At 44.0% G+C, this 19,985-nt stretch overlaps 1 protein-coding gene across 4 annotated transcripts in view; it reads right to left on the reverse strand.

Annotated features, from left to right (window-relative positions):
* Positions 1–3,038: 3,038 nt before the first annotated feature.
* LOC144671357 (dynein axonemal assembly factor 10-like) overlaps positions 3,039–19,985 on the reverse strand; it is a 64,827-nt gene continuing 47,880 nt past the window's right edge. For 2 of the 4 annotated variants that reach the window (XM_078533217.1, XM_078533216.1), the window contains 8 exons: positions 16,033–16,247; positions 11,708–11,808; positions 9,465–9,595; positions 7,188–7,289; positions 6,948–7,063; positions 6,030–6,164; positions 4,209–4,306; positions 3,039–3,481 (listed from right to left, as the gene is read on the reverse strand). In XM_078533217.1, the coding sequence (XP_078389343.1) occupies positions 3,271–3,481; positions 4,209–4,306; positions 6,030–6,164; positions 6,948–7,063; positions 7,188–7,289; positions 9,465–9,595; positions 11,708–11,808; positions 16,033–16,221 (1,083 nt within the window). In that variant the 5' untranslated portion in view covers positions 16,222–16,247 and the 3' untranslated portion in view covers positions 3,039–3,270. Of the gene's footprint in view, positions 3,482–4,208; positions 4,307–6,029; positions 6,165–6,947; positions 7,064–7,187; positions 7,290–9,464; positions 9,596–11,707; positions 11,809–16,032; positions 16,248–16,367; positions 16,612–16,851; positions 17,063–19,985 lie in introns of those variants that run through there. The other 2 variants (XM_078533214.1, XM_078533215.1) reach the window with 2 other exon arrangements.

The following is a 19,985-nucleotide window of genomic DNA, read 5'->3' on the forward strand; positions in this document are numbered from 1 at the left end:
CTTACTGATTAGAGGAATGAGACTGGTAAAGGTGAATGGTCAGCTCATCTGTTCAGCAATTCCTGCTTAAATTAAGGGGGTGGAGGGAAAGGCAATGTTATCACCAGACCCATCATGGAACCACAATAATGATAATCTTGACATGCCCTAAATTATGGCATCCCCATTCCAGTGGACAGCCATGTAGGTAGGGGAAGGGCTTGTCCTTTCTCCTCAAATTTGTGAAGCATTAATTAGACCAGTAATAACATGGCCAAGGTCAACAAGTATGACTCTTGGAGGTAAGGGAGATCATTTGCTCCTGTACTGCACACTCCCCCTAACTTTATGCATAATTGTCATAAGGACAGCTTGTGATGCTCTGCTGTTTGTGGGATTGAGTTGTCAAATGTGTGGGCTCAGATGTAGAAGGTCAAAGGCAGCGGATGTGTGGGAATGTCGTCAAAACCCTGGAGCTAGCCATTTAAACAGCACAGTGGGAGCACCTTCATGTGGATTGCAGCAGTTCAAGAAGGTTGTTCACCACTATCTCAAGGATAACTGGGGATATGTGATTAATGCTGTGATTCTTGCATCCTGAGAATGAACTTTATAAAAAATGGATTAGGTTTCATGATTGTCTCAGCTTCCACTAAGCATATTGAGGAGCTTTACTGAAGAAAAACCAGCCTGCATTGTTAATCAAACTCTGTCCTTTGGGAAACGTCTGGCTCCATCTTGGCAATGGCCCAGGTGCTACATTTGAATTCTGAAACTTTGCAGGAAATCACAGGCTCAGAGCTCCATTCCTGGTGCAATGTTAATGGGATCAGCCTTCATGTAAGAGTCTCAGGATTGTGATAGCTGGCCAGGAAAAGGAATCATTCATGCCTTCATTACCTCTAGACTTGATTAATCCAATACACTCCTGGCTGGCATCCCATATTCTACCCTTTGGAAACTTGAGGTCATGCAAAACTCTGCTGCCATTGTCTTCACTCAACCCCTGTGCTCACCGACCTAAGCAAAATCTTGATTTTAAAATTCTCATCCTGCTTCAACCCCTATCTCTGTATTTTCCTCCAGCCCCACAAGTCTCCAAAATATCTGTGCTCCTCTGATTCTGGTCTCTTGTGCATCCCTATTTCCAATTGCTCCATCACTGGTGATTCTGCCTTCAGTTGCCTAGGTCCCAAGCTCTGAAATTTCCTCTCTTCACCTCTTGCCTCTCTACCTCACTTTCCTCCTTTAACACACTTGTTTAAAATCTACTACTTTGACCAAGCTTTTGGTCATCTGACCTTAAAATCTCCTTACGTGGTTCAATGTCACACTTTGTTTTATAATGCTCCTGTGAAGTGCCTTGGGACATTACATTAAAGGTGCTATTGAACGACACTGGACTATATGATGATTGGTACAATTAAGGTATAATTAACTCTATAGCTTTAAAAGTTAGTCTTATTGGCATAGCTGAATTGCAACAAACTCTTCAACCATGGGTTTAGCTGTGGCCCTGGTATACCAAGTTTTCGGGAATATTTACACAGGTGGGAATGTCCCGATTTACGACACAGCTTGTGCTATTTTCATTGCTGCCCCTCGGTTTACTCTGTTAGATGCTCTATAAATAGAAGTTGTCCAGGAGTCCATTCCATCTGTTGATCATGCATTGTGAAAAGATTTGATCCTAAAGTTAACATTTACATATGCGATCTGTTGTCCTTTTGTAAATGCATAACACTAATTACCTTTGTTATCTCTACAAGGTCATCTTGCAGGTGCTGCCTTTCCAGCCTGAAAAAAATAATTTCTCCAAACGTTTCCCCGTGATTCACTCTTGGCATCAATCTACTGACAGATCACATACAGTTAGCGCCCCCACCCCAACCACACCAACAAGCAAGAACAAGCTTGTGTAGTTAAGAACATGACCTGACTAGGGTCTTTAGGCAGTAGACCAGAGGAAGGTCAATGGTTGTGAACTTGGATCCCAACTAAGTGCTTTCAGAGTGGGAACAGAAGGCTGACGAAGGAATTATATTTTTTAAATGCTTGTAGTTATAACATCATTGTGGGTCAGTGAGTGACCTGAAGTCTCCTGACAAGCTGGGACTGCTCTTAATTTTCACTACTCTAAGAGTTTTAACAAAGTTCATTGGTTTTGGTTTTGATAAGGTAAGGAGAAACTGATCCTCCTGCCAGTAGAAACAGTACCAGAGTTCACATTTATAATAATTGGCAAAATAACCAGGTTAAGATGGGTAATGATTTTCATGCAGTGCGTTACGATCTTGTGAGTCTTTGGAACTCTTCCTCAAAAGGCAGTGAAAGCAGCGTCTTTGAATATCTAGAGGTAGATAGATTCTTGATAAGCAAGGGAGTGAAAGGTTATCAGGGGTAGGCAGGAGATTACAATCAGATCCCTTATTGAATGACACGGCAGGCTCAAGTAGCCGTTGCTCCTGCTCCTCATTTGTATGGAATACACTGCCTCAAAGAGTGGAGGAAGCAGATTTAATAGCAACTTTCAAAGGGGAATTGGATAAATACTTAAAAAGGGGAAAAAAAATGCAGCACTGTGTGGAAAGAGCGGGGGTGAGCAGGACTAATTGGATAGTTCCTTTAAAGAGCCAGATCAGGCACATGGACTGAATGGCTTCCTTCTGTGCTATAAGGTTTTATGACAAAAGAACAGATCCAAAACAATTAAATAACTTGGAGTATTTTCAGGACCACGTTATGAAGACCGCAACCAGGATTCTCAGAATATACCTGCAAAACTGATTAAAAGAGTTTCATCGTTGTTGCAATTTCAAGGTACTAACTTTTGATAATTATAAATTACTTTAGTTTTGCTCTTTTCAGTTGACACCAGCTGAATACTTTTGTAATTATTATGAGGTATTCATTTCTCCATTTAGTTATTTAGTGTTTATAATTGTTAGTGCAGTACTTGAAATATTCTGTGCCTGATTGACAATCTTTCCTTGTTCTATTGCCACACCCTGCTTGATTGGGTGTGATTTTGCATTTGCTGCTAAATCCACTACATACACTTCTTCACAGTATTGTTTATTTTACCAAGGGGCTGGTATTACAATGAGATGAGCAACTCAACATTTTGATTCAGTATAAATCCTTATTAACAAAATACATCATCTGCTACATTGCCACATCCTGAGTGGTTTTTCCCTGATAAAACTCTTGAAGTGCCCACAGATTGTTGAGAAATTTCAAGTCATGACGATCTAGCTGCCTCCTCACATCCTGTGCTCTTTGCTGCCGTGTTTAGAAACTCTGTTGCTCTGTGATGATGAGGATGTGAACGCTGCGATCAAAGGATGCAGAGATACAGAGGCCTTGCTTATCTGTATTCCAATCTAAGCTACCAATGGGTTGAGATGAGAGTGAGATGGTGTTCAGGAGCGTGGTGGCACTTGTTGAATCCTTGTCCTCTCGCTCGTGGTCAGTCTTTTTGTGCGGCATCAAAGATTCACTACTGGTAAACAAACAACGCATATGACAAAAACCGTGAATCCAAGAATGCCCCCGTTGGCTCTGTGAGCCACTGTGCCACAGGGCTGTAGTACTAACTAGGCAGAACAGTGCTGTAAGGGGCACTAGAGCTGGCTACAGTGCTCCTGAGCTAGGAGGGTTGCTGGCTACAGAGAAGTGTTCACGTGGTGGAATAAAGGCAGGGCCAATTTTGACTGTGGTGTCCCACATGGTTGAACAATCCAATAATGTCCACTTGAGTGAAGTGACAGAAGTCAGCCACCACTCACTGAGTGACAGAAGTCAGCCACCACTCACTGAGTGACAGAAGTCAGCCACCACTCACTGAGCTGCAGCAGGCAAGAGTAAGGAACAAAGGAGGACAACTGAAAAAATAATTTCGAATTGTTTTTACACCCATTCCCCGGACCACCTCGAATCTTTTCAAATGTACTTTCTCCCTTTTGCTTGGGTTTCTACAGGCGACCTCACAAATCTGTGAGGATTTGAGATCATTCAAGGAATGAATGGAAGCAGACAGCTTAGGTCACCTCTTGGCTTATTCACCTCTCCAAAGGCTTTTCCTCGAGTGACCAGTCGAGGCCAAGGACAACCATTAACCGCAGTCACAAACAAACGCCCAACACGACACTGGCCAGCACAATGTTATATCAGTAACATGCAACCCCCGTCATCAGCTCTTGCTAAAATTCAAAGACAAATCCACTTACTGTTTCCACAGATGCAGACAGCCAGCTCCTCCACTTGTTATGAAGATATTTTGATTCTGAGGCAAATGTCTCACCGTCCAAGCTGTAAATTTGTACGGCTTTAAAAAAAGAATGAAAATATGCAAGTTATTGGCCTTTGCTGAGTTTCTATGAAATCTCCAAAGGTAGACTCCCTTAACTGGAGTTCCTGGTGGTGATCCTTGCTCTTCAACAGACCTGAAATTAAAATAACAATGTATGTTTCTTCCAACTGAGAAATGTCCTGTGATGAAGGGTTGCTCTGTAGAAAGCTGGGGAGTTCATGGAGGCAGATAGGAAGACGCCAGTCCCACAAACATCGAAAGTCATTGTGATCGTCTGTACTTTATAACGAGAAACCTGAAGGAAAGGGGAAGACCATCATGCCGGTCAACCCTGAGATTGAGAGGAAACAAACTAATTAAAGAAGTAATGATAATTAAGAAAAGCTTGGGTTTCGAAAATTCCGATAGATTACAGGTGGAACGGGTGACTGAGGGAAGTAAGGAGTAAAGTCCTGGTACAGAATCAGTTGGAGCCTACAATTCTTGATTTTAACAGTGCAATTACAGAGAAAAGAAACATAATGAATCCTACACAATTAAGTACTAATATGGTGCTGTCTAGATCAGTAAATCAGTGTTCATTCTGCACCTAAGCATCTAATGGTTATTAATTAAATGCAAAAGATATGCAAAATAGCTTTTAAAACTGGAATGTAAGCATGTGAAGGGTAGTGTGTTAAGCCCATTGCTGCTCATCTTGTCCACAAGACTAGTCCAAAGCTCATAGCACCCTCGCCTTTGAATCAGAGGGTTGTGGGTTCATGTCCCACTCCCGGAAACCAAGAACTGTGATTGTACTCGAAAGAGTTGCAATCTGTGACTGTTGATAACTCGAAAGAGTTTCCTGGACCATCAGTAAAGCTAATGGAAGTAACAACAATGCAGAGAATTGTGGCTGATTTCAGGAGCTCGTTGTGGTAGGGGTGGATTTCTTCCCCAACTTCCTAATGCAATCAAGCAAATTCCTGATCACCCAATGATGCATCAGCTGCAATGCATTACTGTACAGGCTCATTAAGCTGCAACCATTAATATGCCCTACTCTCCTTCCTCGAGACCTTCCTTAATCCTTGGGTTAGGTCAAGTCCCTTTTTAAAAGACTGTGGGGTGCCCCAATATCTCCTTCAAGGTGACGTATGTGACGTTGAATTTAGGAATGTTGGAAGAGGCAGCCATTCAGCTCTTTAGTCTGTTCCACCATTCAATTAAATCATGGCTGATCCATATCTTAACTTCATTTACCTGCCTTGGTTTTCTATCCCTTTAAGCCCCATACCTCATAAAATTTTCTCAACCTCATTTTAAAAATTTTCAATTAACCCCCAGCTTCAAATGCTTTTTGGGAGCGAGAGTTCCAGGTTTGCACTACCCTTGGCGTGAAGTAGTGTTTCCTGACATCACCCCTGAATATGATTATGTTCCCTTGTTCTGGACTCCCACGACCAGAGGAAATAGTTTCTCTCTTATCCACCATGTTAATTCCTTTAATCATCTTAAACAGGTCAAATAGATCATGCCTTAATCTTCTAGACTCAAGGGAATACAAGTCTAGATATGCAACCTGTCCTAATGATTTAACCATTTCAGTCCAGGGATCATTCTGGCAAATCTACACTGCACCCTTTCCAAGGCCAGTACCTCCTGAAGTGTGATGCCCAGATCTCAGTGCCATTACTCCAGATGGGGTCGGACCCAGAGCTTTGCACAATAGCATAAATTCTACCCTTCAATATCTTACCTTCTCACTCCGAGAGGTAAAGCCATTGTCCATGTGGTACTTCTGCATATTGAAGACATGGACCCTTCCTTCCAGCGTTGTTGCCACCAGTTTATTCAAACTTGTATCCTTTCCATCAAACTCCACACAGCAAACCTACTTCGGAATTAATGTTAAAAAAACAGCCTTGAATTAGCTTCAGTGGACATTCTTCATCTGTAACTATGGACAACTACTGGCAAAAAGACCATTCAATCACTGGAGTCATCCCATCCCAGCTCAATTCCCTACTTCTTAGATGTCCAGAAATGGCACTTCTTAATCAAGAGCCAGTGAAAGAAAAAACTGGCCTTTTATAACATCCCAAACCACTTTACAGCCAATCAAGTACTTTTCGACGTGTACTCACTGTTGTAATGTAGGAAACACTGCAGCTACTTTGCACCTGCAAGCTCCCATAAACAGCAATATGATAATGAACAAATTATCTTTTTTGGCAATATTGCTTTAGGAATAAATATTGGAGAGAACTCCCCTGCTCTTCCTCAAAATAGTGCTGAGAGAGCAGATCTGGCCTTGGTTTAACATCTCATCCAAAAAACAGCACCTCCAACAGTGCAGCACTCCCTCAGTACTGCACTGCACTGCACTGTCAGCCTGGGCTTTCTACTCAAATCTCTGGAGTGGGACTTGAATCCACAACCTTGAGACTCAGGAGCAAAGCTACAACTGACACTGGGTAGAAATCTCGTGCCCATACAGACTTGGCTGATCTCAACATTTGGGGAACTACAACTGATGTTAACCTCCAGTGCTGCCCCAGATGAGATCCACTAGCCCAGCACAGAACAGGAACTGAAGCTGGAGTGGCTCAGCTTCACAGCAGCACTGGATTTGAATTCTCTCCATGGGAATCCGCTCATGTCACTCAGAACTCACCCCGCTCTTGACATTTGTCTCCCATCGCACTTCCATGTTTCGCAAATCAAATAGTTTAATATCCCCATTGTCATATCCGGCGCAAACACAGCGGTCCCACTGGGTACATGCGTGGCCTGAGAACCAGCCCAAAACAAACATACTTTAAACACAAAACATACTTTAAACATATGTATGTAAATGTGTTTTTGCATGTGTGCATTGTGTGCAATGATGCAGCTCCTGTGAGCTTCAACTCACCAAAAGCAACTGTCCAGCAGTCTCTCCTGTTAAATCCAGCTGCAGGCTCCATATTGGCCACAGGAAGGTCCTTTTGTCGTGAATCCCAGACCTTGACTGTACCTGGCAGAAAAGGTACAATATTAAGGGGGTCACAAGTGTCTGGTATTCATCATTTGGCACCCAGCAGCACATTCCCCATCAAACTCCATCCATCCCAATTGATGAGAATCTGATAGATCAGCTCCTGAATCAGCCTGAGTCAGCTTGGCTCAGTTGATAGCGGTCTTGGTTCAGAGTGAACAGGTTGTATTATCAAACTGCACTCCGAGGATTTGAGCCATAATTTGGCTCCTAAAGCCAGCCAGGGAACAGTTTATAACCCTTTATAACCCTTAATCATTAACTTTTACTGTCAAAGCTCAGGTAGCTCAGTTCTATTTTTACTCATATTTCTCACTTGCTGGCTTGCCCTTGTTTCAAAGAACAATAAAAAATTTAAGGAGGCCATTCAGCCCATTGTCCTTGAGTCAGCTCTCTGAAAACTATCCAATTAGTCCTACACCCCAGTTCTTTCCCCAATCCAATTTTTAATTCCCCTTTGAAACTGCTTCCACCACCCTTTCAGGCAGTGAATTCCAGATCGCAACAACTCACTGCTTAAAACAATCTCTCATCGCCTCTCAGATTCTTCTGCCAATTATCTTAAATCTGTGTCTTCAGGTTACAGACCCTCTGCCAGTGCAAACACTTTCTTATTTACTCTGTCAAAACCTTTCATAGTTTTGAATACCTCTATTAAATGTTTAAATTTCACAGGACTGGAGGTTTGGAAAGAGTTGCAGCGCTGTTCACTCATTCATGGCTAAATCCTAAAGTAAAATACCTAGATTGGTTACTATCAACCGGAGAGAGAACTACAGAAACTCACAACACAGAAAGTGACCATTCAATCCATCATACCTGTCTTAGCTCTTTGGAAAAGCTATCCAATTACACTTATCCCCCTGCCCTTTTCCCACGTTCCTGCAAAAGGTTCCCCTTCTGGGAATCAATGTAGAATAGATTGAAGCTTTATCCTGTAGTGACTTGTGATAGCAAAGCTTGCACATGCTGGACTGGGCAGACATTTCAGCGTGACACAGAGGGCGTCCGGCATTGACAGAGGTGATGTCCTTAAGCAAGATGCTTCAACAGGCCCCTTTTGCCTGGCCCACTGTAAAATTGGTGTACGTTTCATTGTCAGGCCCTCCTAATATGTGTGCAGTAAACTGAAAGGGAACAGGGAGCCATTGCATCCTGATGAGAAGCACAGAGGTGGAACTGCCGAGGTTTGCAAGGCTACGGGCTTGAGGAGCAGTGTTCTGAATGAGCTGCGAACTATGGAAGGTGGAAGTGGGGAGACTGGGTAGGCGAGCAGCAGGGCCTCACGATGTAGAAAAGGCACGGATTACATTCTGGGTGGAAGAGCTGTATCAGTGAGGGAACTTCTGGCATCCATTTATCTAATATTCAAATTGATATGGTCACCACATAAATAGTGCAGATTTGCATAAGTGGTAGGAACATGATAGAGTCATAGGGTTATACAGCACAGAAACAGGCCCTTCGGCCCATTGTGTCCGTGCCGGCCATCAAGCATCTACCTATTCTAATCCCATTTTCTAGCACTTGACCCGTGGCCCTGTATGCTATTATCTACTCTCCTATCAACCAGTCAAGTTTCTCTCATCAACAGTGACCCTCATTTGCGGTGGTTTAATAATATGACCTATTTCACTCGAAAGGGCAGATCTTCTGAGTTCTTACCCCCTTTACTCAAACCTGGGTTTTAAAAGCTTGCGGCTGGTAAAAAGAAGAGTGTAAAAGAGCTGCCTAGTTTGACAAGAGGTTATCAACCTGAAACGTTAACTTGGTTTCTCTCTCCACAGACGCTGCCTGACCTACTGAGTACTTTCAACGTTTTCTGTTTTTATTTTGGATTTTGAGTATCTGCAGCATTTTGCTTATGGATAGTTTGAGGTCCTGGGTTAGAAAGAGATTAGTGCCAAATCTTGATTCCATAGAGCTGAGGAGGAGCCCATTCAGCCCATTGTGCCTGTGTCACTCTTTGAAAGAGCCATTCAATTAATCCCATTCCCTACTCCAGCCCCAAAGCCTTGCAAATTTCTACTTTTCAAGTATTTATCCAATTCCTTTTTGAAAGTTATTAGTGAACCTGCTCCCAGGCAGCACACAAAAAAAAATTGCACATCTCCCCTCTGGTTCAATTGCCAAACTGTTTATACAAGTACTTACCATCCCTGCTGCCCGTGACTATCTCTGGGGCCCCCTGTCCGATTCCAAGCCCACCTACACCATCGATGCAGTTAATGATTTCTCGATGTGCTTTAGCTGTGTAGAGTGGAGCTTCAGATGCCTCCAGGTTCCTATGGGATAACAACAGGTGAGCTTTTAGATTCTCTTATAATTGCACTTACACTGTAGAAGGTGTGGGAGAGTGATGTGTGTGTTGCTAATTTCCCAACCTGTGTCAATATCCCCGTTGGGTCAAAAACCCCCTATGTTATGGTAAAATGCTATATAAATGCAAGTTGTTGTTATTATTGGACCATAACCCAGGAGTTCACATCACATGACCTCCCACCTCCAACCGCCCCACCCCCACCGGCCCATCACTGGCCAGAAGGTCAAAGCAATGGAGGCCACAATACCCATAATCCTCCAGAAACTGCAATATTTATCCCAGTTTTCTTGGTTCCACTGCACCCTGGATGTGTTCCAGTGCTTCTGTTGTTGCACGTCTGTCTGCAGCAGCCGCTTGCAGGAGTGTTTCCAGATGGTCATTCTCTAATTCTGGATCAATCCAAGTCAATCTGGGAGGGATTTCCAACTCCTACTGGGACAAGGGTGCCAGTTTCTATAAGCACCTGGATTCTGCTTTTACATAATGAATTCTGCCCCGCTCACATAACTGAAACCATCTTCCACATCCTGATTACAGCAATGTCAACCCACAGTTAAAATGGTCTCTATTACACCTGTTTACACCCTTATGCATGTCTTGTGTGGTTCCTTACCCTGAATGGAACTTGTCGAATGGTGAACTGCAGTTGTTGACCTATCTATACTATACCAACAGACTCCACATGCACAGTCTCACCCCAGTTGAATTAACAACCATGCAGATATTTAACAACTATTGAGCTCCCATGGGAAGCTTAATGGGTTCAGGCAGCATCCTGGCACTGAACACAGAAATGAGATCATAAAAGAAGTTGCACTGAAGATCAACTTTGAAGCAAAGAATTTTTTAAAAATTCATTCATGGGATGTGGGCTTTGCTGTCTGGGCCAACATTTATTGCCCATCTAGTTGGCCTTGAGAAGGTGGTGGTGAGCTGCCTTCTTGAACCGCTGTAGACCATGTGGTGTAGGTACATCCACAGTGCTGGAAGGGAGTTCCAGGATTTTGACCCAGCGACAGTGAAGGAACAGTGATATATTTCCAAGTCAGAATGGTGAGTGACTCAGAGGGGAAATTCCAGGTGGTGGTGTTCCCATCTATCTGCTGCACTTGTCCTTCTAGCTGGTAATGGTCATGGGTTTGGAAGGTGCTGTCTGAGGTGCCTTGGTGAATTCCTGCAGTGCATCTTGTAGATGGTACACACACTGCTGCTACTGTGCGCCAGTGGTGGAAGGAGTGAATGTTTGTGGATGTGGTGCCCAATCAAGCAGGCTGCTTTGTCCTGGATGTTGTCAAGCTTCTTGAATGTTGTTGGAGCTGCACTCATCCAAGAAAATGGGGAGTATTCCATCACACTCCTGATTTGTGCGTTGTAGATGGTGGACAGGCTTTGGGGAGTCAGGAGGTGGGTTACTCGCCACACGATTCCTAGCCTCTGACCTGCTCTTGTAGCCACAGTATTTATATGGCAAGTCCAGTTCAGTTTCTGGTCAATGGTAACCCCCAGGATGTTGACAGTGGGGGATTCAGTGATGACAATGCCATTAAATGTCAAGGGGCAATGGTTATATTCTCTCTTGTTGGAGATGGTCATTGCCTGACACTTGTAAGCGTGAATGTTACTTGTCACTTGTCAGCCCAAGCCTGAATATTGTCCAGGTCTTGCTGCATTTGGACATGGGCTGCTTTTGTCTGTGCTAAATCTGAGGCTGACAAACGCAAATACTTTGGATAGTTTTATGAATCTTTCTTGTGAATAGCCAAGAGAAAGGAACCTTCTGCAGTAAATTAAAAGCCTCTTCAAACCCTTCCCAAAAGAAACAATCCACTTAGAATACAGACTTAAGTTTTTATATAGCAATGTTCACAATCATAGGACATCTCAAGTGTTTTACAACCAATGCAGTGCTTGTAACCTAACTCCATGTACCTGTCTTTTCCCCATATCCCTTAATCCTTCTGGTTAACAAAAATCTATCAATCTCAGTTTTAAATTCAATAATTGATCAAGCATTAATTGCTGTTGGCAGAAGAAAGTTCCAAGCTTAACTTAACTAACCAGCTACACTTATTACCAGATGTGAAGATTGCCTTCAAAGTCTCCTGTTGCCAGGTGCCTCTGTTGCATACTGGTAGCTCCAAATGTGCCGCACCTGAAGGCTCTGGGCTTTTCGATCTACAAAGTGAAAGGAATAAGGTTTCCTGAGATCACAGTATTTTTGTGGTGGGTCTGAGCCCTGGAGATGTAGGAAAATCACCACAGTGACATAGCCTGGTAGAGTTCCAAATACTGTGAAATTTGGCAGGTACATGTTGGTTAGCATCTTGAGCACATCATTGTTGTGAGTTGGGTTTCAGCAAAGCAGATTTGTGAAATTTTCAAATCATGGCCAGCATGGAATTATGGAAATAGTCTTTCCAAATCTGAACTGTGTCCAGAGAAAATTCAGAGCTATGTTAATACTAGGTCAAGTACTGGTTATTCGAATTCCCATTCCAGAGACTTAAAGTCAAAATCTTGGCTGTCACTCCTAGTGCAGTACTGAGGGAGTGCTGCAGTGTCTTTTGAATGAGACGCAAAACTAAGGGCCTGTTTGCTCCCTAAGGTGGACATAAAGGATCATACCAAAGAAGAGCAGAGGAGTCCTGGCCAATATTGATCCCTCAACTAATGGCACTGAAACTGATGACCTGTTTCTCAACTTGAATACTCAAGAAATCAGCAAGGAACAATGAAAATAAAACATTCATGTTTCAACTCAGCTAATAATGTATACTGTTGGATTGTATACTCTTCACTTTGTTTTACTGTTTGTGCAAGTTTGTTGTATGCAAATCGGCTGCTTTGTTTCCTACATTCACAACTGTGACTACACTTCAAAATGTGATGGGTAACAAATACCAGCCTTGCCTTGTCCTGAGAATGAATTGAAAAAGAAATTTGATGACTTTACCTTCTTCAATGCCTAAAGAAAGACTTGTGCTTACATAGCACCTGATCACACCACTCAGAAATCTCTCAAATTACTTACTATTACAATGTGTTACAGTGATCCAAAGTGTATAGGGTACCTCATTCATGAGACACATGAGTCGATTTGCACACAGCACGATCTTCCAAACAGCAATGATCGGAAAATAAATACTTGCATTTATATAAAAGCAAAATACTGCAGATGCTGGAAATCTGAAATAAAAACAGAAAGTGCTGGAGAACCTCAGCAGGACTAGCAACATCTGTGGAGACAGAAACAGAGTTAATGCTTTTGACATTTAAACGTTTTAACATTTATGACTCTTCTTCAGAGTCATACAGACTTGAAACGTTAACTCTGTTTCTCTCTCCACAGATGCTGCCAGACCTGCTGAGTTTTTCCAGCATTTTCTGTTTTTACTTGCATTTATATATCACGTTTCATGGCCTCAGGACATCCCAAAGGGCTTCACAGCCAATTAAGTGCTTTTTCAAGTGCAGTTACTGTTGTAATATAGAAAATGTGGCAGCCAATTTGTGCACAGCAAGCTCCCACAAAAAGCATTAAAATAACTAGATAATCTGGTTTTGTGATGTTGACTGTGGGGTAAATATTGGCCAGGAACCAGGCTCTTTTCGAAATAGCGCCATGGTATATATTAACTCCACTTGAGAGACAGATAGCACCTCTGGTAGTGTAGCATTTTCTCAATACTGCACTGGAGTGTAAGCCTACCATACATTATATCTTTTTTTAGCTCTTGTGTATATATAACTCCGCAAAGGTAGATTATAGAAACTGTGTAGATTCAGGAATGTTAGATGTAGAAAGCGAGTCTAAAAGTCCCAAAACAAACACACAAGATTATCAACATTCATGGCCCCTATTCAGTGGGAAAGAGAGGGAAAATGTCTTATCCAACACTTACTCCTTTAAATAGTCATCACCCCTTTAAATTAGAACTCAGGCAAAACTGCAGAACAATGAGAAGGAATGACCACTGACACATTTTAAGTTATTTTATCATTTGCTATCTTTGCCTTTCCTCCAGCCATAGTAACTCCTCCAGGAAGGTTCCAAAAACAAAATCGGAAGCAGATATATGAAAAATTACAAATTTCTCAATTGACAGGAAAGATGGGTCATATAAAACTTGCCATCCTTCAATGAGAATGTACACAGTGCAGCAATTTTATAGATATTTATAGTGCAATCTTCTCCCACATGTTTCTGCGACAATGTAACAGTTGGAAGTAATCTGATACAGTCGCCACAGTAACTATTATACTGCAAGTTTAATCGTCATGTGGCTCAGCTGGTGACTGCACAGTCCAGTGTGGACATGCTGACCAAAGATCCTAAGTTTCAAACCTGAGAATGTGCTGAGTCAGCTGATCTCCTTGTTCTTTAGACAATACCTGTGACTCCTAATGTCCTGTGGAGTCTATAATGGTGGAAGGGGTAGATATTTTGGTTGGTGGATGAGTTTCCAAACAAGCAGATTGCCATGTTCTAGATGGTGTCGAGTTTCTTGAGCATTATTGGAGCTGCACCCATTCAGGCAAGTGAACGGTATTCCCTCACACTCCTGACCAGTACCTTCTAGATGTTGGACAGACTTTGAGAAGTCAGCAGTTGAATCATTTGCTGCAGAATTCCCAGCCTCCAGCCTGCTCTTGTAGCCACAGTATTTATGAAGCTGGTCCAGTCACATTCTAGTCAATAGTGATCCTGTGAATGTTGATTGTGGGGGAATTTGGTGATAATAATGCCATTGTTGGAGATGGTCACTTCATGGCACTTGTGTGGTGCGAATGTTACTTGCCACTTATCAGCCCCAAGCCTGGATATTGTCCATTCTTGCTCCAGGTAGGTACAGACTGCTTCATTATCTTAACAGTTGCAAATGGATTGAATGCTGCAATCATCAGCAAACATCCCCATTTCTGACCCTGTGATGGGGAGAAGACGATTGGTGAAGCAGCTGAAGATGGTTGGGCCGAGGTCACTCTCCAGGGGAACTCCTGAATCGATGACCTGGGGCTGAGATGATTGGCCTCCAATAACCACAACCATCTTCCTTTGAGCTAGTTATTACTGCAGCCAGTGGAAAATTTCATGCCCCCGCCCCCCTTCATCCAACCCATCCCCGCACCTCGAATGTCAGTAACTTCAATTTTGCCAGGGCCCCTTGATTAGGTCCACTGCTACCTTGATGTCAAGGCAGTCTCACTTCATCTGTGGAATTCAACTCTTTTGCCTACGTTTGGACCAAGGCTGTAATGAGGCCTGGAGCCAAGTGGTCCTGGCAGAACACAAGCTGAGCATTGGTGAGCAGTTTACTAGTGAGTAAGTGTAAGAGTTTGTACCACTGTTGACAACCCCACTCCATTACTATGCTGAAGAAGGAGAGTGCATGGATAGAACCAATAGGTCATTGGCTGGGATGATGCTTTCTATGGATAGGATCTACTTGGGCAATTTCCCACATTGTTGGGTAGATGCCGGTGTTGTAGCTGTGCTGAAACAGCTTGGCTAGGGGATGTAGCTAGTTCTGGAGCACAGATCTGGAGCACCACAGCCAGGATATTGCTGCCTTTGCTGTAACTGGTGCATTTTGATGCCACCTCATCTCCATTTCACACTCAGGAACTTTTGACCTTCTGGCTTGGCCTGATCTGTGGGTCTGCGCGATTCCCAGTTCAGCCTTCAGACTGAATATCTCAGCATTCCCCGATTCCCAGCCGCGGTCCTGCCAAGTTCACTGGATCTTGGGTTCCATGGTTTCTTTCTCCCCACCTTCTACTAAACTTAACTCCACCCCTGGCAAGGCAGTGGGCAGGACATGGCCGGTGGCAAGAAACCTGTGCCCTCAGGGAGAAAAAAATAAACAACGCCTAAAACAAAATCCAGAAACATTTGTCAGTTTCCGAGTAATCGAAATCGACGCAAGTGGGAATTGACAAGATACATCGAATGTCACATTGGGGGAAAATCCCCAAATCTGAGAAATCAGGGCCTGTTGAATCCCTTTCCAGTTCTGATAAAAGGTCATCAAACTAAAACGTTAATAAGTCTTATTTCTCCCTCCACAGATGCTGCCTGACCCGCTGGGATTGCAGCATTTTCTGTTTTGATTTCCCATTTCCAGCATCTGTAGAATTTTTTGCTTCTGTCTAAACCTCTCGCCTGGCACCAATTAATTGCTCTATTCTGACAGTCGAGATGAGATCTGGTTCTTGCCAAATGTTGCAGGACCAGTGAATCCGTTGTACAGGGATCCCTGGTTGCAATGTAGCCATTCGTCCCCTGGGAATTGCAACATTGTAACATTCTCCCATCGCCCTGTAACATTTTCCTTCTTTTCCCAACATTCGCAACATGGATCACAAGAAAATACAGAGGAGAATAAAACAAAGAGTTACCGTATGCACGTCTCTGATCTCCCCGCTCGTTGTCCCGTACACCCCGATGATTCCCCTGCTTGGTGCCCCGGGGGCTGTCCCCAGGCAGACGAAGCGGTTGCTACACGGGATCCACAGGCACCCGAAGGGGGTGAGAGGCACTTTCCGATGGCAGAGGGACACCAGGCGGGGCTTGAGGCTGTCGGACATCGCGCGGGGTGGGTAGCGACCCTGCTCTGCAGATAGAGGACGGAAATAGAAGGGGATTAAAGATTAATTATCGACTCGAGAAGGACTTAATTCAAATGATGCAGAATGCCCTTTGTGTACAACCGACCAGAATCTAAAAAAATCACTTTCAATTCTATTTAAAGAACCCAGATTGTTCCGAACAGCCCTGCTTCTTAAAGCTCTAGTCCAAACTAACAAAAGAAATGTAAAACTTAAAACATTGCTTTAAAATCGTGGTTATGTTTTTAAACAAATGCTAATAAGGCCCAGTTCTGATTTCAGGGTTCTTTTTAAAGATCGCCATGAACAAAATATTTAAAGTTGGAAAAATAAATCTCAGACCAGATTTAAAATAAAAGGCCAAACAACTGAGTTGAAAGTGAAAGCAAAGTTTCTGGGAGGCGGAGCTTGACGGGGCTGTTTCCGCCCAAAGGGGACTGTAAACAACGACCCCAGCCGGCCGAGCCAGAATTGCTGTTAATTATATCAGTAACTTGCATTTATATATCGCCTTTCCGGACCCTAGGATGTCAGCGCTTTTACAGCCAGTGAAGCACATCTCGAAGTGTAGTCACTGTTGTAATGTAGGAAAAGTAAGAGCCAAGTTACCCGCAGCAAACAGCGACGTTAGTGATCTCATTGATCTATTTTTAAGCGATGTTGGTTGAAGGCTTCATATTGAGCTAACACAAGACAGAGCTAGCTGCCCTTCTCTGACATAGTATCGTTAGGTTTGTTTTACGTCCACCTGAGAAGGCAGACAGGACTTCCACTCAACAGGTCATCCAGAAGCTGACACCTGGGACCCTGCTGCACCTCCTCCCGAGGTACTGCAATGGCCTAGATTTTGAAAAATCTAAGCTAGTGCCAAGTGAGTGCTGAGCTGTTGGAGGCGTTGCCTATCCAGGTGCACGTAAAAGATCCCATGACGCTTTGAAATAGAGCAAAGAACTTTGTTCCATGGTCAATATCAGTCATTTAAACAAAATAGATTAACTAGTCGTTTATCTCATTGCTACCTAAAAAGAGAGAATGTGCAAGGTTAGAGGATAACGCACAGGAGTGGGACTAGGTGGAATGCTTTTTCAGAGCCAGTGCAGACTCGATGGGCCAAATGGCCTCCTGCACAGTAAAGATACTGTGCAGGACCTGCCTGTATGCAAAGTAAACAGAAAGGTGCAATACTGGTCTTCCATACCAATATTGCCTCAGAGATTTGAAGGCCAAAGATTCGATCCCTGGTCTGTGCTAAGTTAACCTACTTTCCTATCCATTTGTAGATAGCTCAAGCTGCTGAGACTTGTAGGGAAGAATTTTCCTGTCGGTGAGCAAGGGCGGGGCCTGCTCGCTGATGCCTAAAATGACGTGTGTGGTGTTGGGCGGGCGTCCCGACATCACTACGCATCATTTAGATTTTCATTTCAGCGGGCGCGTCTGCCGAACTGTCAAAGGTCTAGTAAGGCCATTTAAAACCTAATTAATTCAATTTAATGAGCTACCCGTCCAAACTTAAGGTTGGCGGGGGGGGGCTGGCGAAGAGCCCAGGCGGCCTTCGCAATTTTCATGAAACCTCATCCATGGGCAGGATGAGGTTTCATGAAGTGTTTTAAAATCTAATAAAAATTTATACATTTACTCTTTGACATGTCCCAGCTCATGTGATCGTCCCGCCCACATAAAATGGCGGCACGTCCCTGATCGAGGGTGCCAATCAGGTTCGCGCCCGCCCCTGCCCAACCCCCACACAACTCCCCTGATGGGGGGAAATTTCTGGCCTTAGATCTCGTGGTGGAATTTTACTGTCCTGTCACAGCGGGGGTGGGGCCATAAAATTCGGTGGGCCGCTCAGAACTCCATGGACTTCGAGACTGGACAATCCTGCCAGCAGGATTGGGCCATAAAATGGTGTTCTGATCTAGACACCAATGAGGCACCAGCGGGAATAACAACCCTTTCCAAACATTCAGGCACATGAAATGTAAACAGGAAGTAACAAAGGTAAACACAAATAGGACCATGTTGCCCTTGGATTGGGACCCAGGAGGGCAAGTCTTGGGGTCTGCATTTGGCCTTAATGCTGTAGGAGGGAGAGTCCCGCTGTAGATCGTAGGAAGAAGAGGGAGCTGCAGAAGGGGAGGAATTGCTTTGGGATCCTGGGAATAAGCCATGAATATTGAAGGTAGATTGGGAGAGGTGATTTTAACTGCTGACAGGTCAGGCTGGCAGGGATCAGTGCGGGGGTGGGGTGGGGGGGTGGGGGGAAGAATGACCAATGCTGCCCATTCTTGACGGTAAGAGGCCTGAGTCAGTTTTTACCGTTCTGCTGGTGAGCTGTGCATGGGAACATCGGTTCTGGGAAGGTGGAAAATTGGCAGGCACAAAATGATTGCATTTGTTCCTTCTGCATCTGTATCTGCCCTGGGCTCCTTTGTGAATGGTTTTAGACAGGCAATGAAGCAGAGTGAGTCACAAAGGACTGGCTAAGTGCTAATTAACTGCGGTTTGTTGTTGCTTTTATTTTCATTGCTTTTAATTATAAAACTCTTGCACTGTGGAGTTCTCATTAACACCTGCAAAATAATTATTACTGATCAAACGCACAGCAGAGATACAGCTGAAAAGGGAGGAATATTTCCAAGCTTGTGGAAATGGCGGACCACAACTGTCACCAGTCACCATGTGAGGACTCTACATTTTCTCCTCTCAGCTCTGCTGTGCCATTCCACCAAGAATAGTAGTAGTCCCTTCCCCATGCTTACTCACCCTCTACTTTGTACCTTATCCAAGTACAAATTCTTCATATTTAATTCTAACCAATGAGTGTCTGCAGAAGGTTAAGGGAAATATAATAGTGGTGCAGACACGATGGGCTGAATGGCCTCTTTCTGCACCGTAACTTTTCTATGGTCCTATGGCTCTAGGTGTTCAAAGTTGTGAAGGATTTTGACAGAGAAAATAAAGAGGAACCACTTCCACTGGCAAGTGGGTCAGTAACTCAACCAGACAGATTTAAGATGGTTGGCAAAAAGAACCAGAGTGGAGCTGAGGAAGTTTTCTGCGATGGGTACTATAATATGGAATGCATGGCCAGTTTAAATAGTACTTTTCAAAAAGGAATTGGGTGGTTACTTGAAGGAAATGCATTGGGGAGCGGGTCCAATCAGATAACTCTTTCAAAGAGCTGGCACAGGCAAGATGGGCCAAATGGCCTCCACTGTGCTGTAAGATTCTATCATCCTATTCGAGTCTGGAGGACCTTGATCTTGTCTGGTTATCCTTGATGGATTTCTCCTCATCCCTCAACGTACTGGGACAAATTGTATCCATCCGCTGCTTCCTCAGCTGATATCAGTTCATTCATCCCACTGCTGGAATCAGTCATGGTCTGCCGAGTTCAGAACCACGTTGCACCTAACCCTACCCCAACCTAACCCTTACCCCTAACCCAACCCTAACCCTACATCTAACCCTACCCCTAAATCTACCCCCAACCCATACCCTACCCCTAACCCTACCCCCAACCCTTACCCTAGCCCTAACCCTACCCCTAACCCAAACCCCAGCCCTACCCGTAACCCTACACCCAACCCTAACCCTACCCCAACCCTAACCCTTACCCCAAACCCAACCCTACACCTAACCCTACCCCCAACCCTACCCCTAAATCTACCCCCAACCCTTACCCTACCCCTAACCCTACCCCCAACCCTTACTCTACCCCTAACCCTACCTCAACCCTAACC

This window comes from Cetorhinus maximus, chromosome 32 (assembly GCF_964194155.1).
Source record: "Cetorhinus maximus chromosome 32, sCetMax3.hap1.1, whole genome shotgun sequence".
Classification (NCBI taxonomy): domain Eukaryota; kingdom Metazoa; phylum Chordata; class Chondrichthyes; order Lamniformes; family Cetorhinidae; genus Cetorhinus; species Cetorhinus maximus.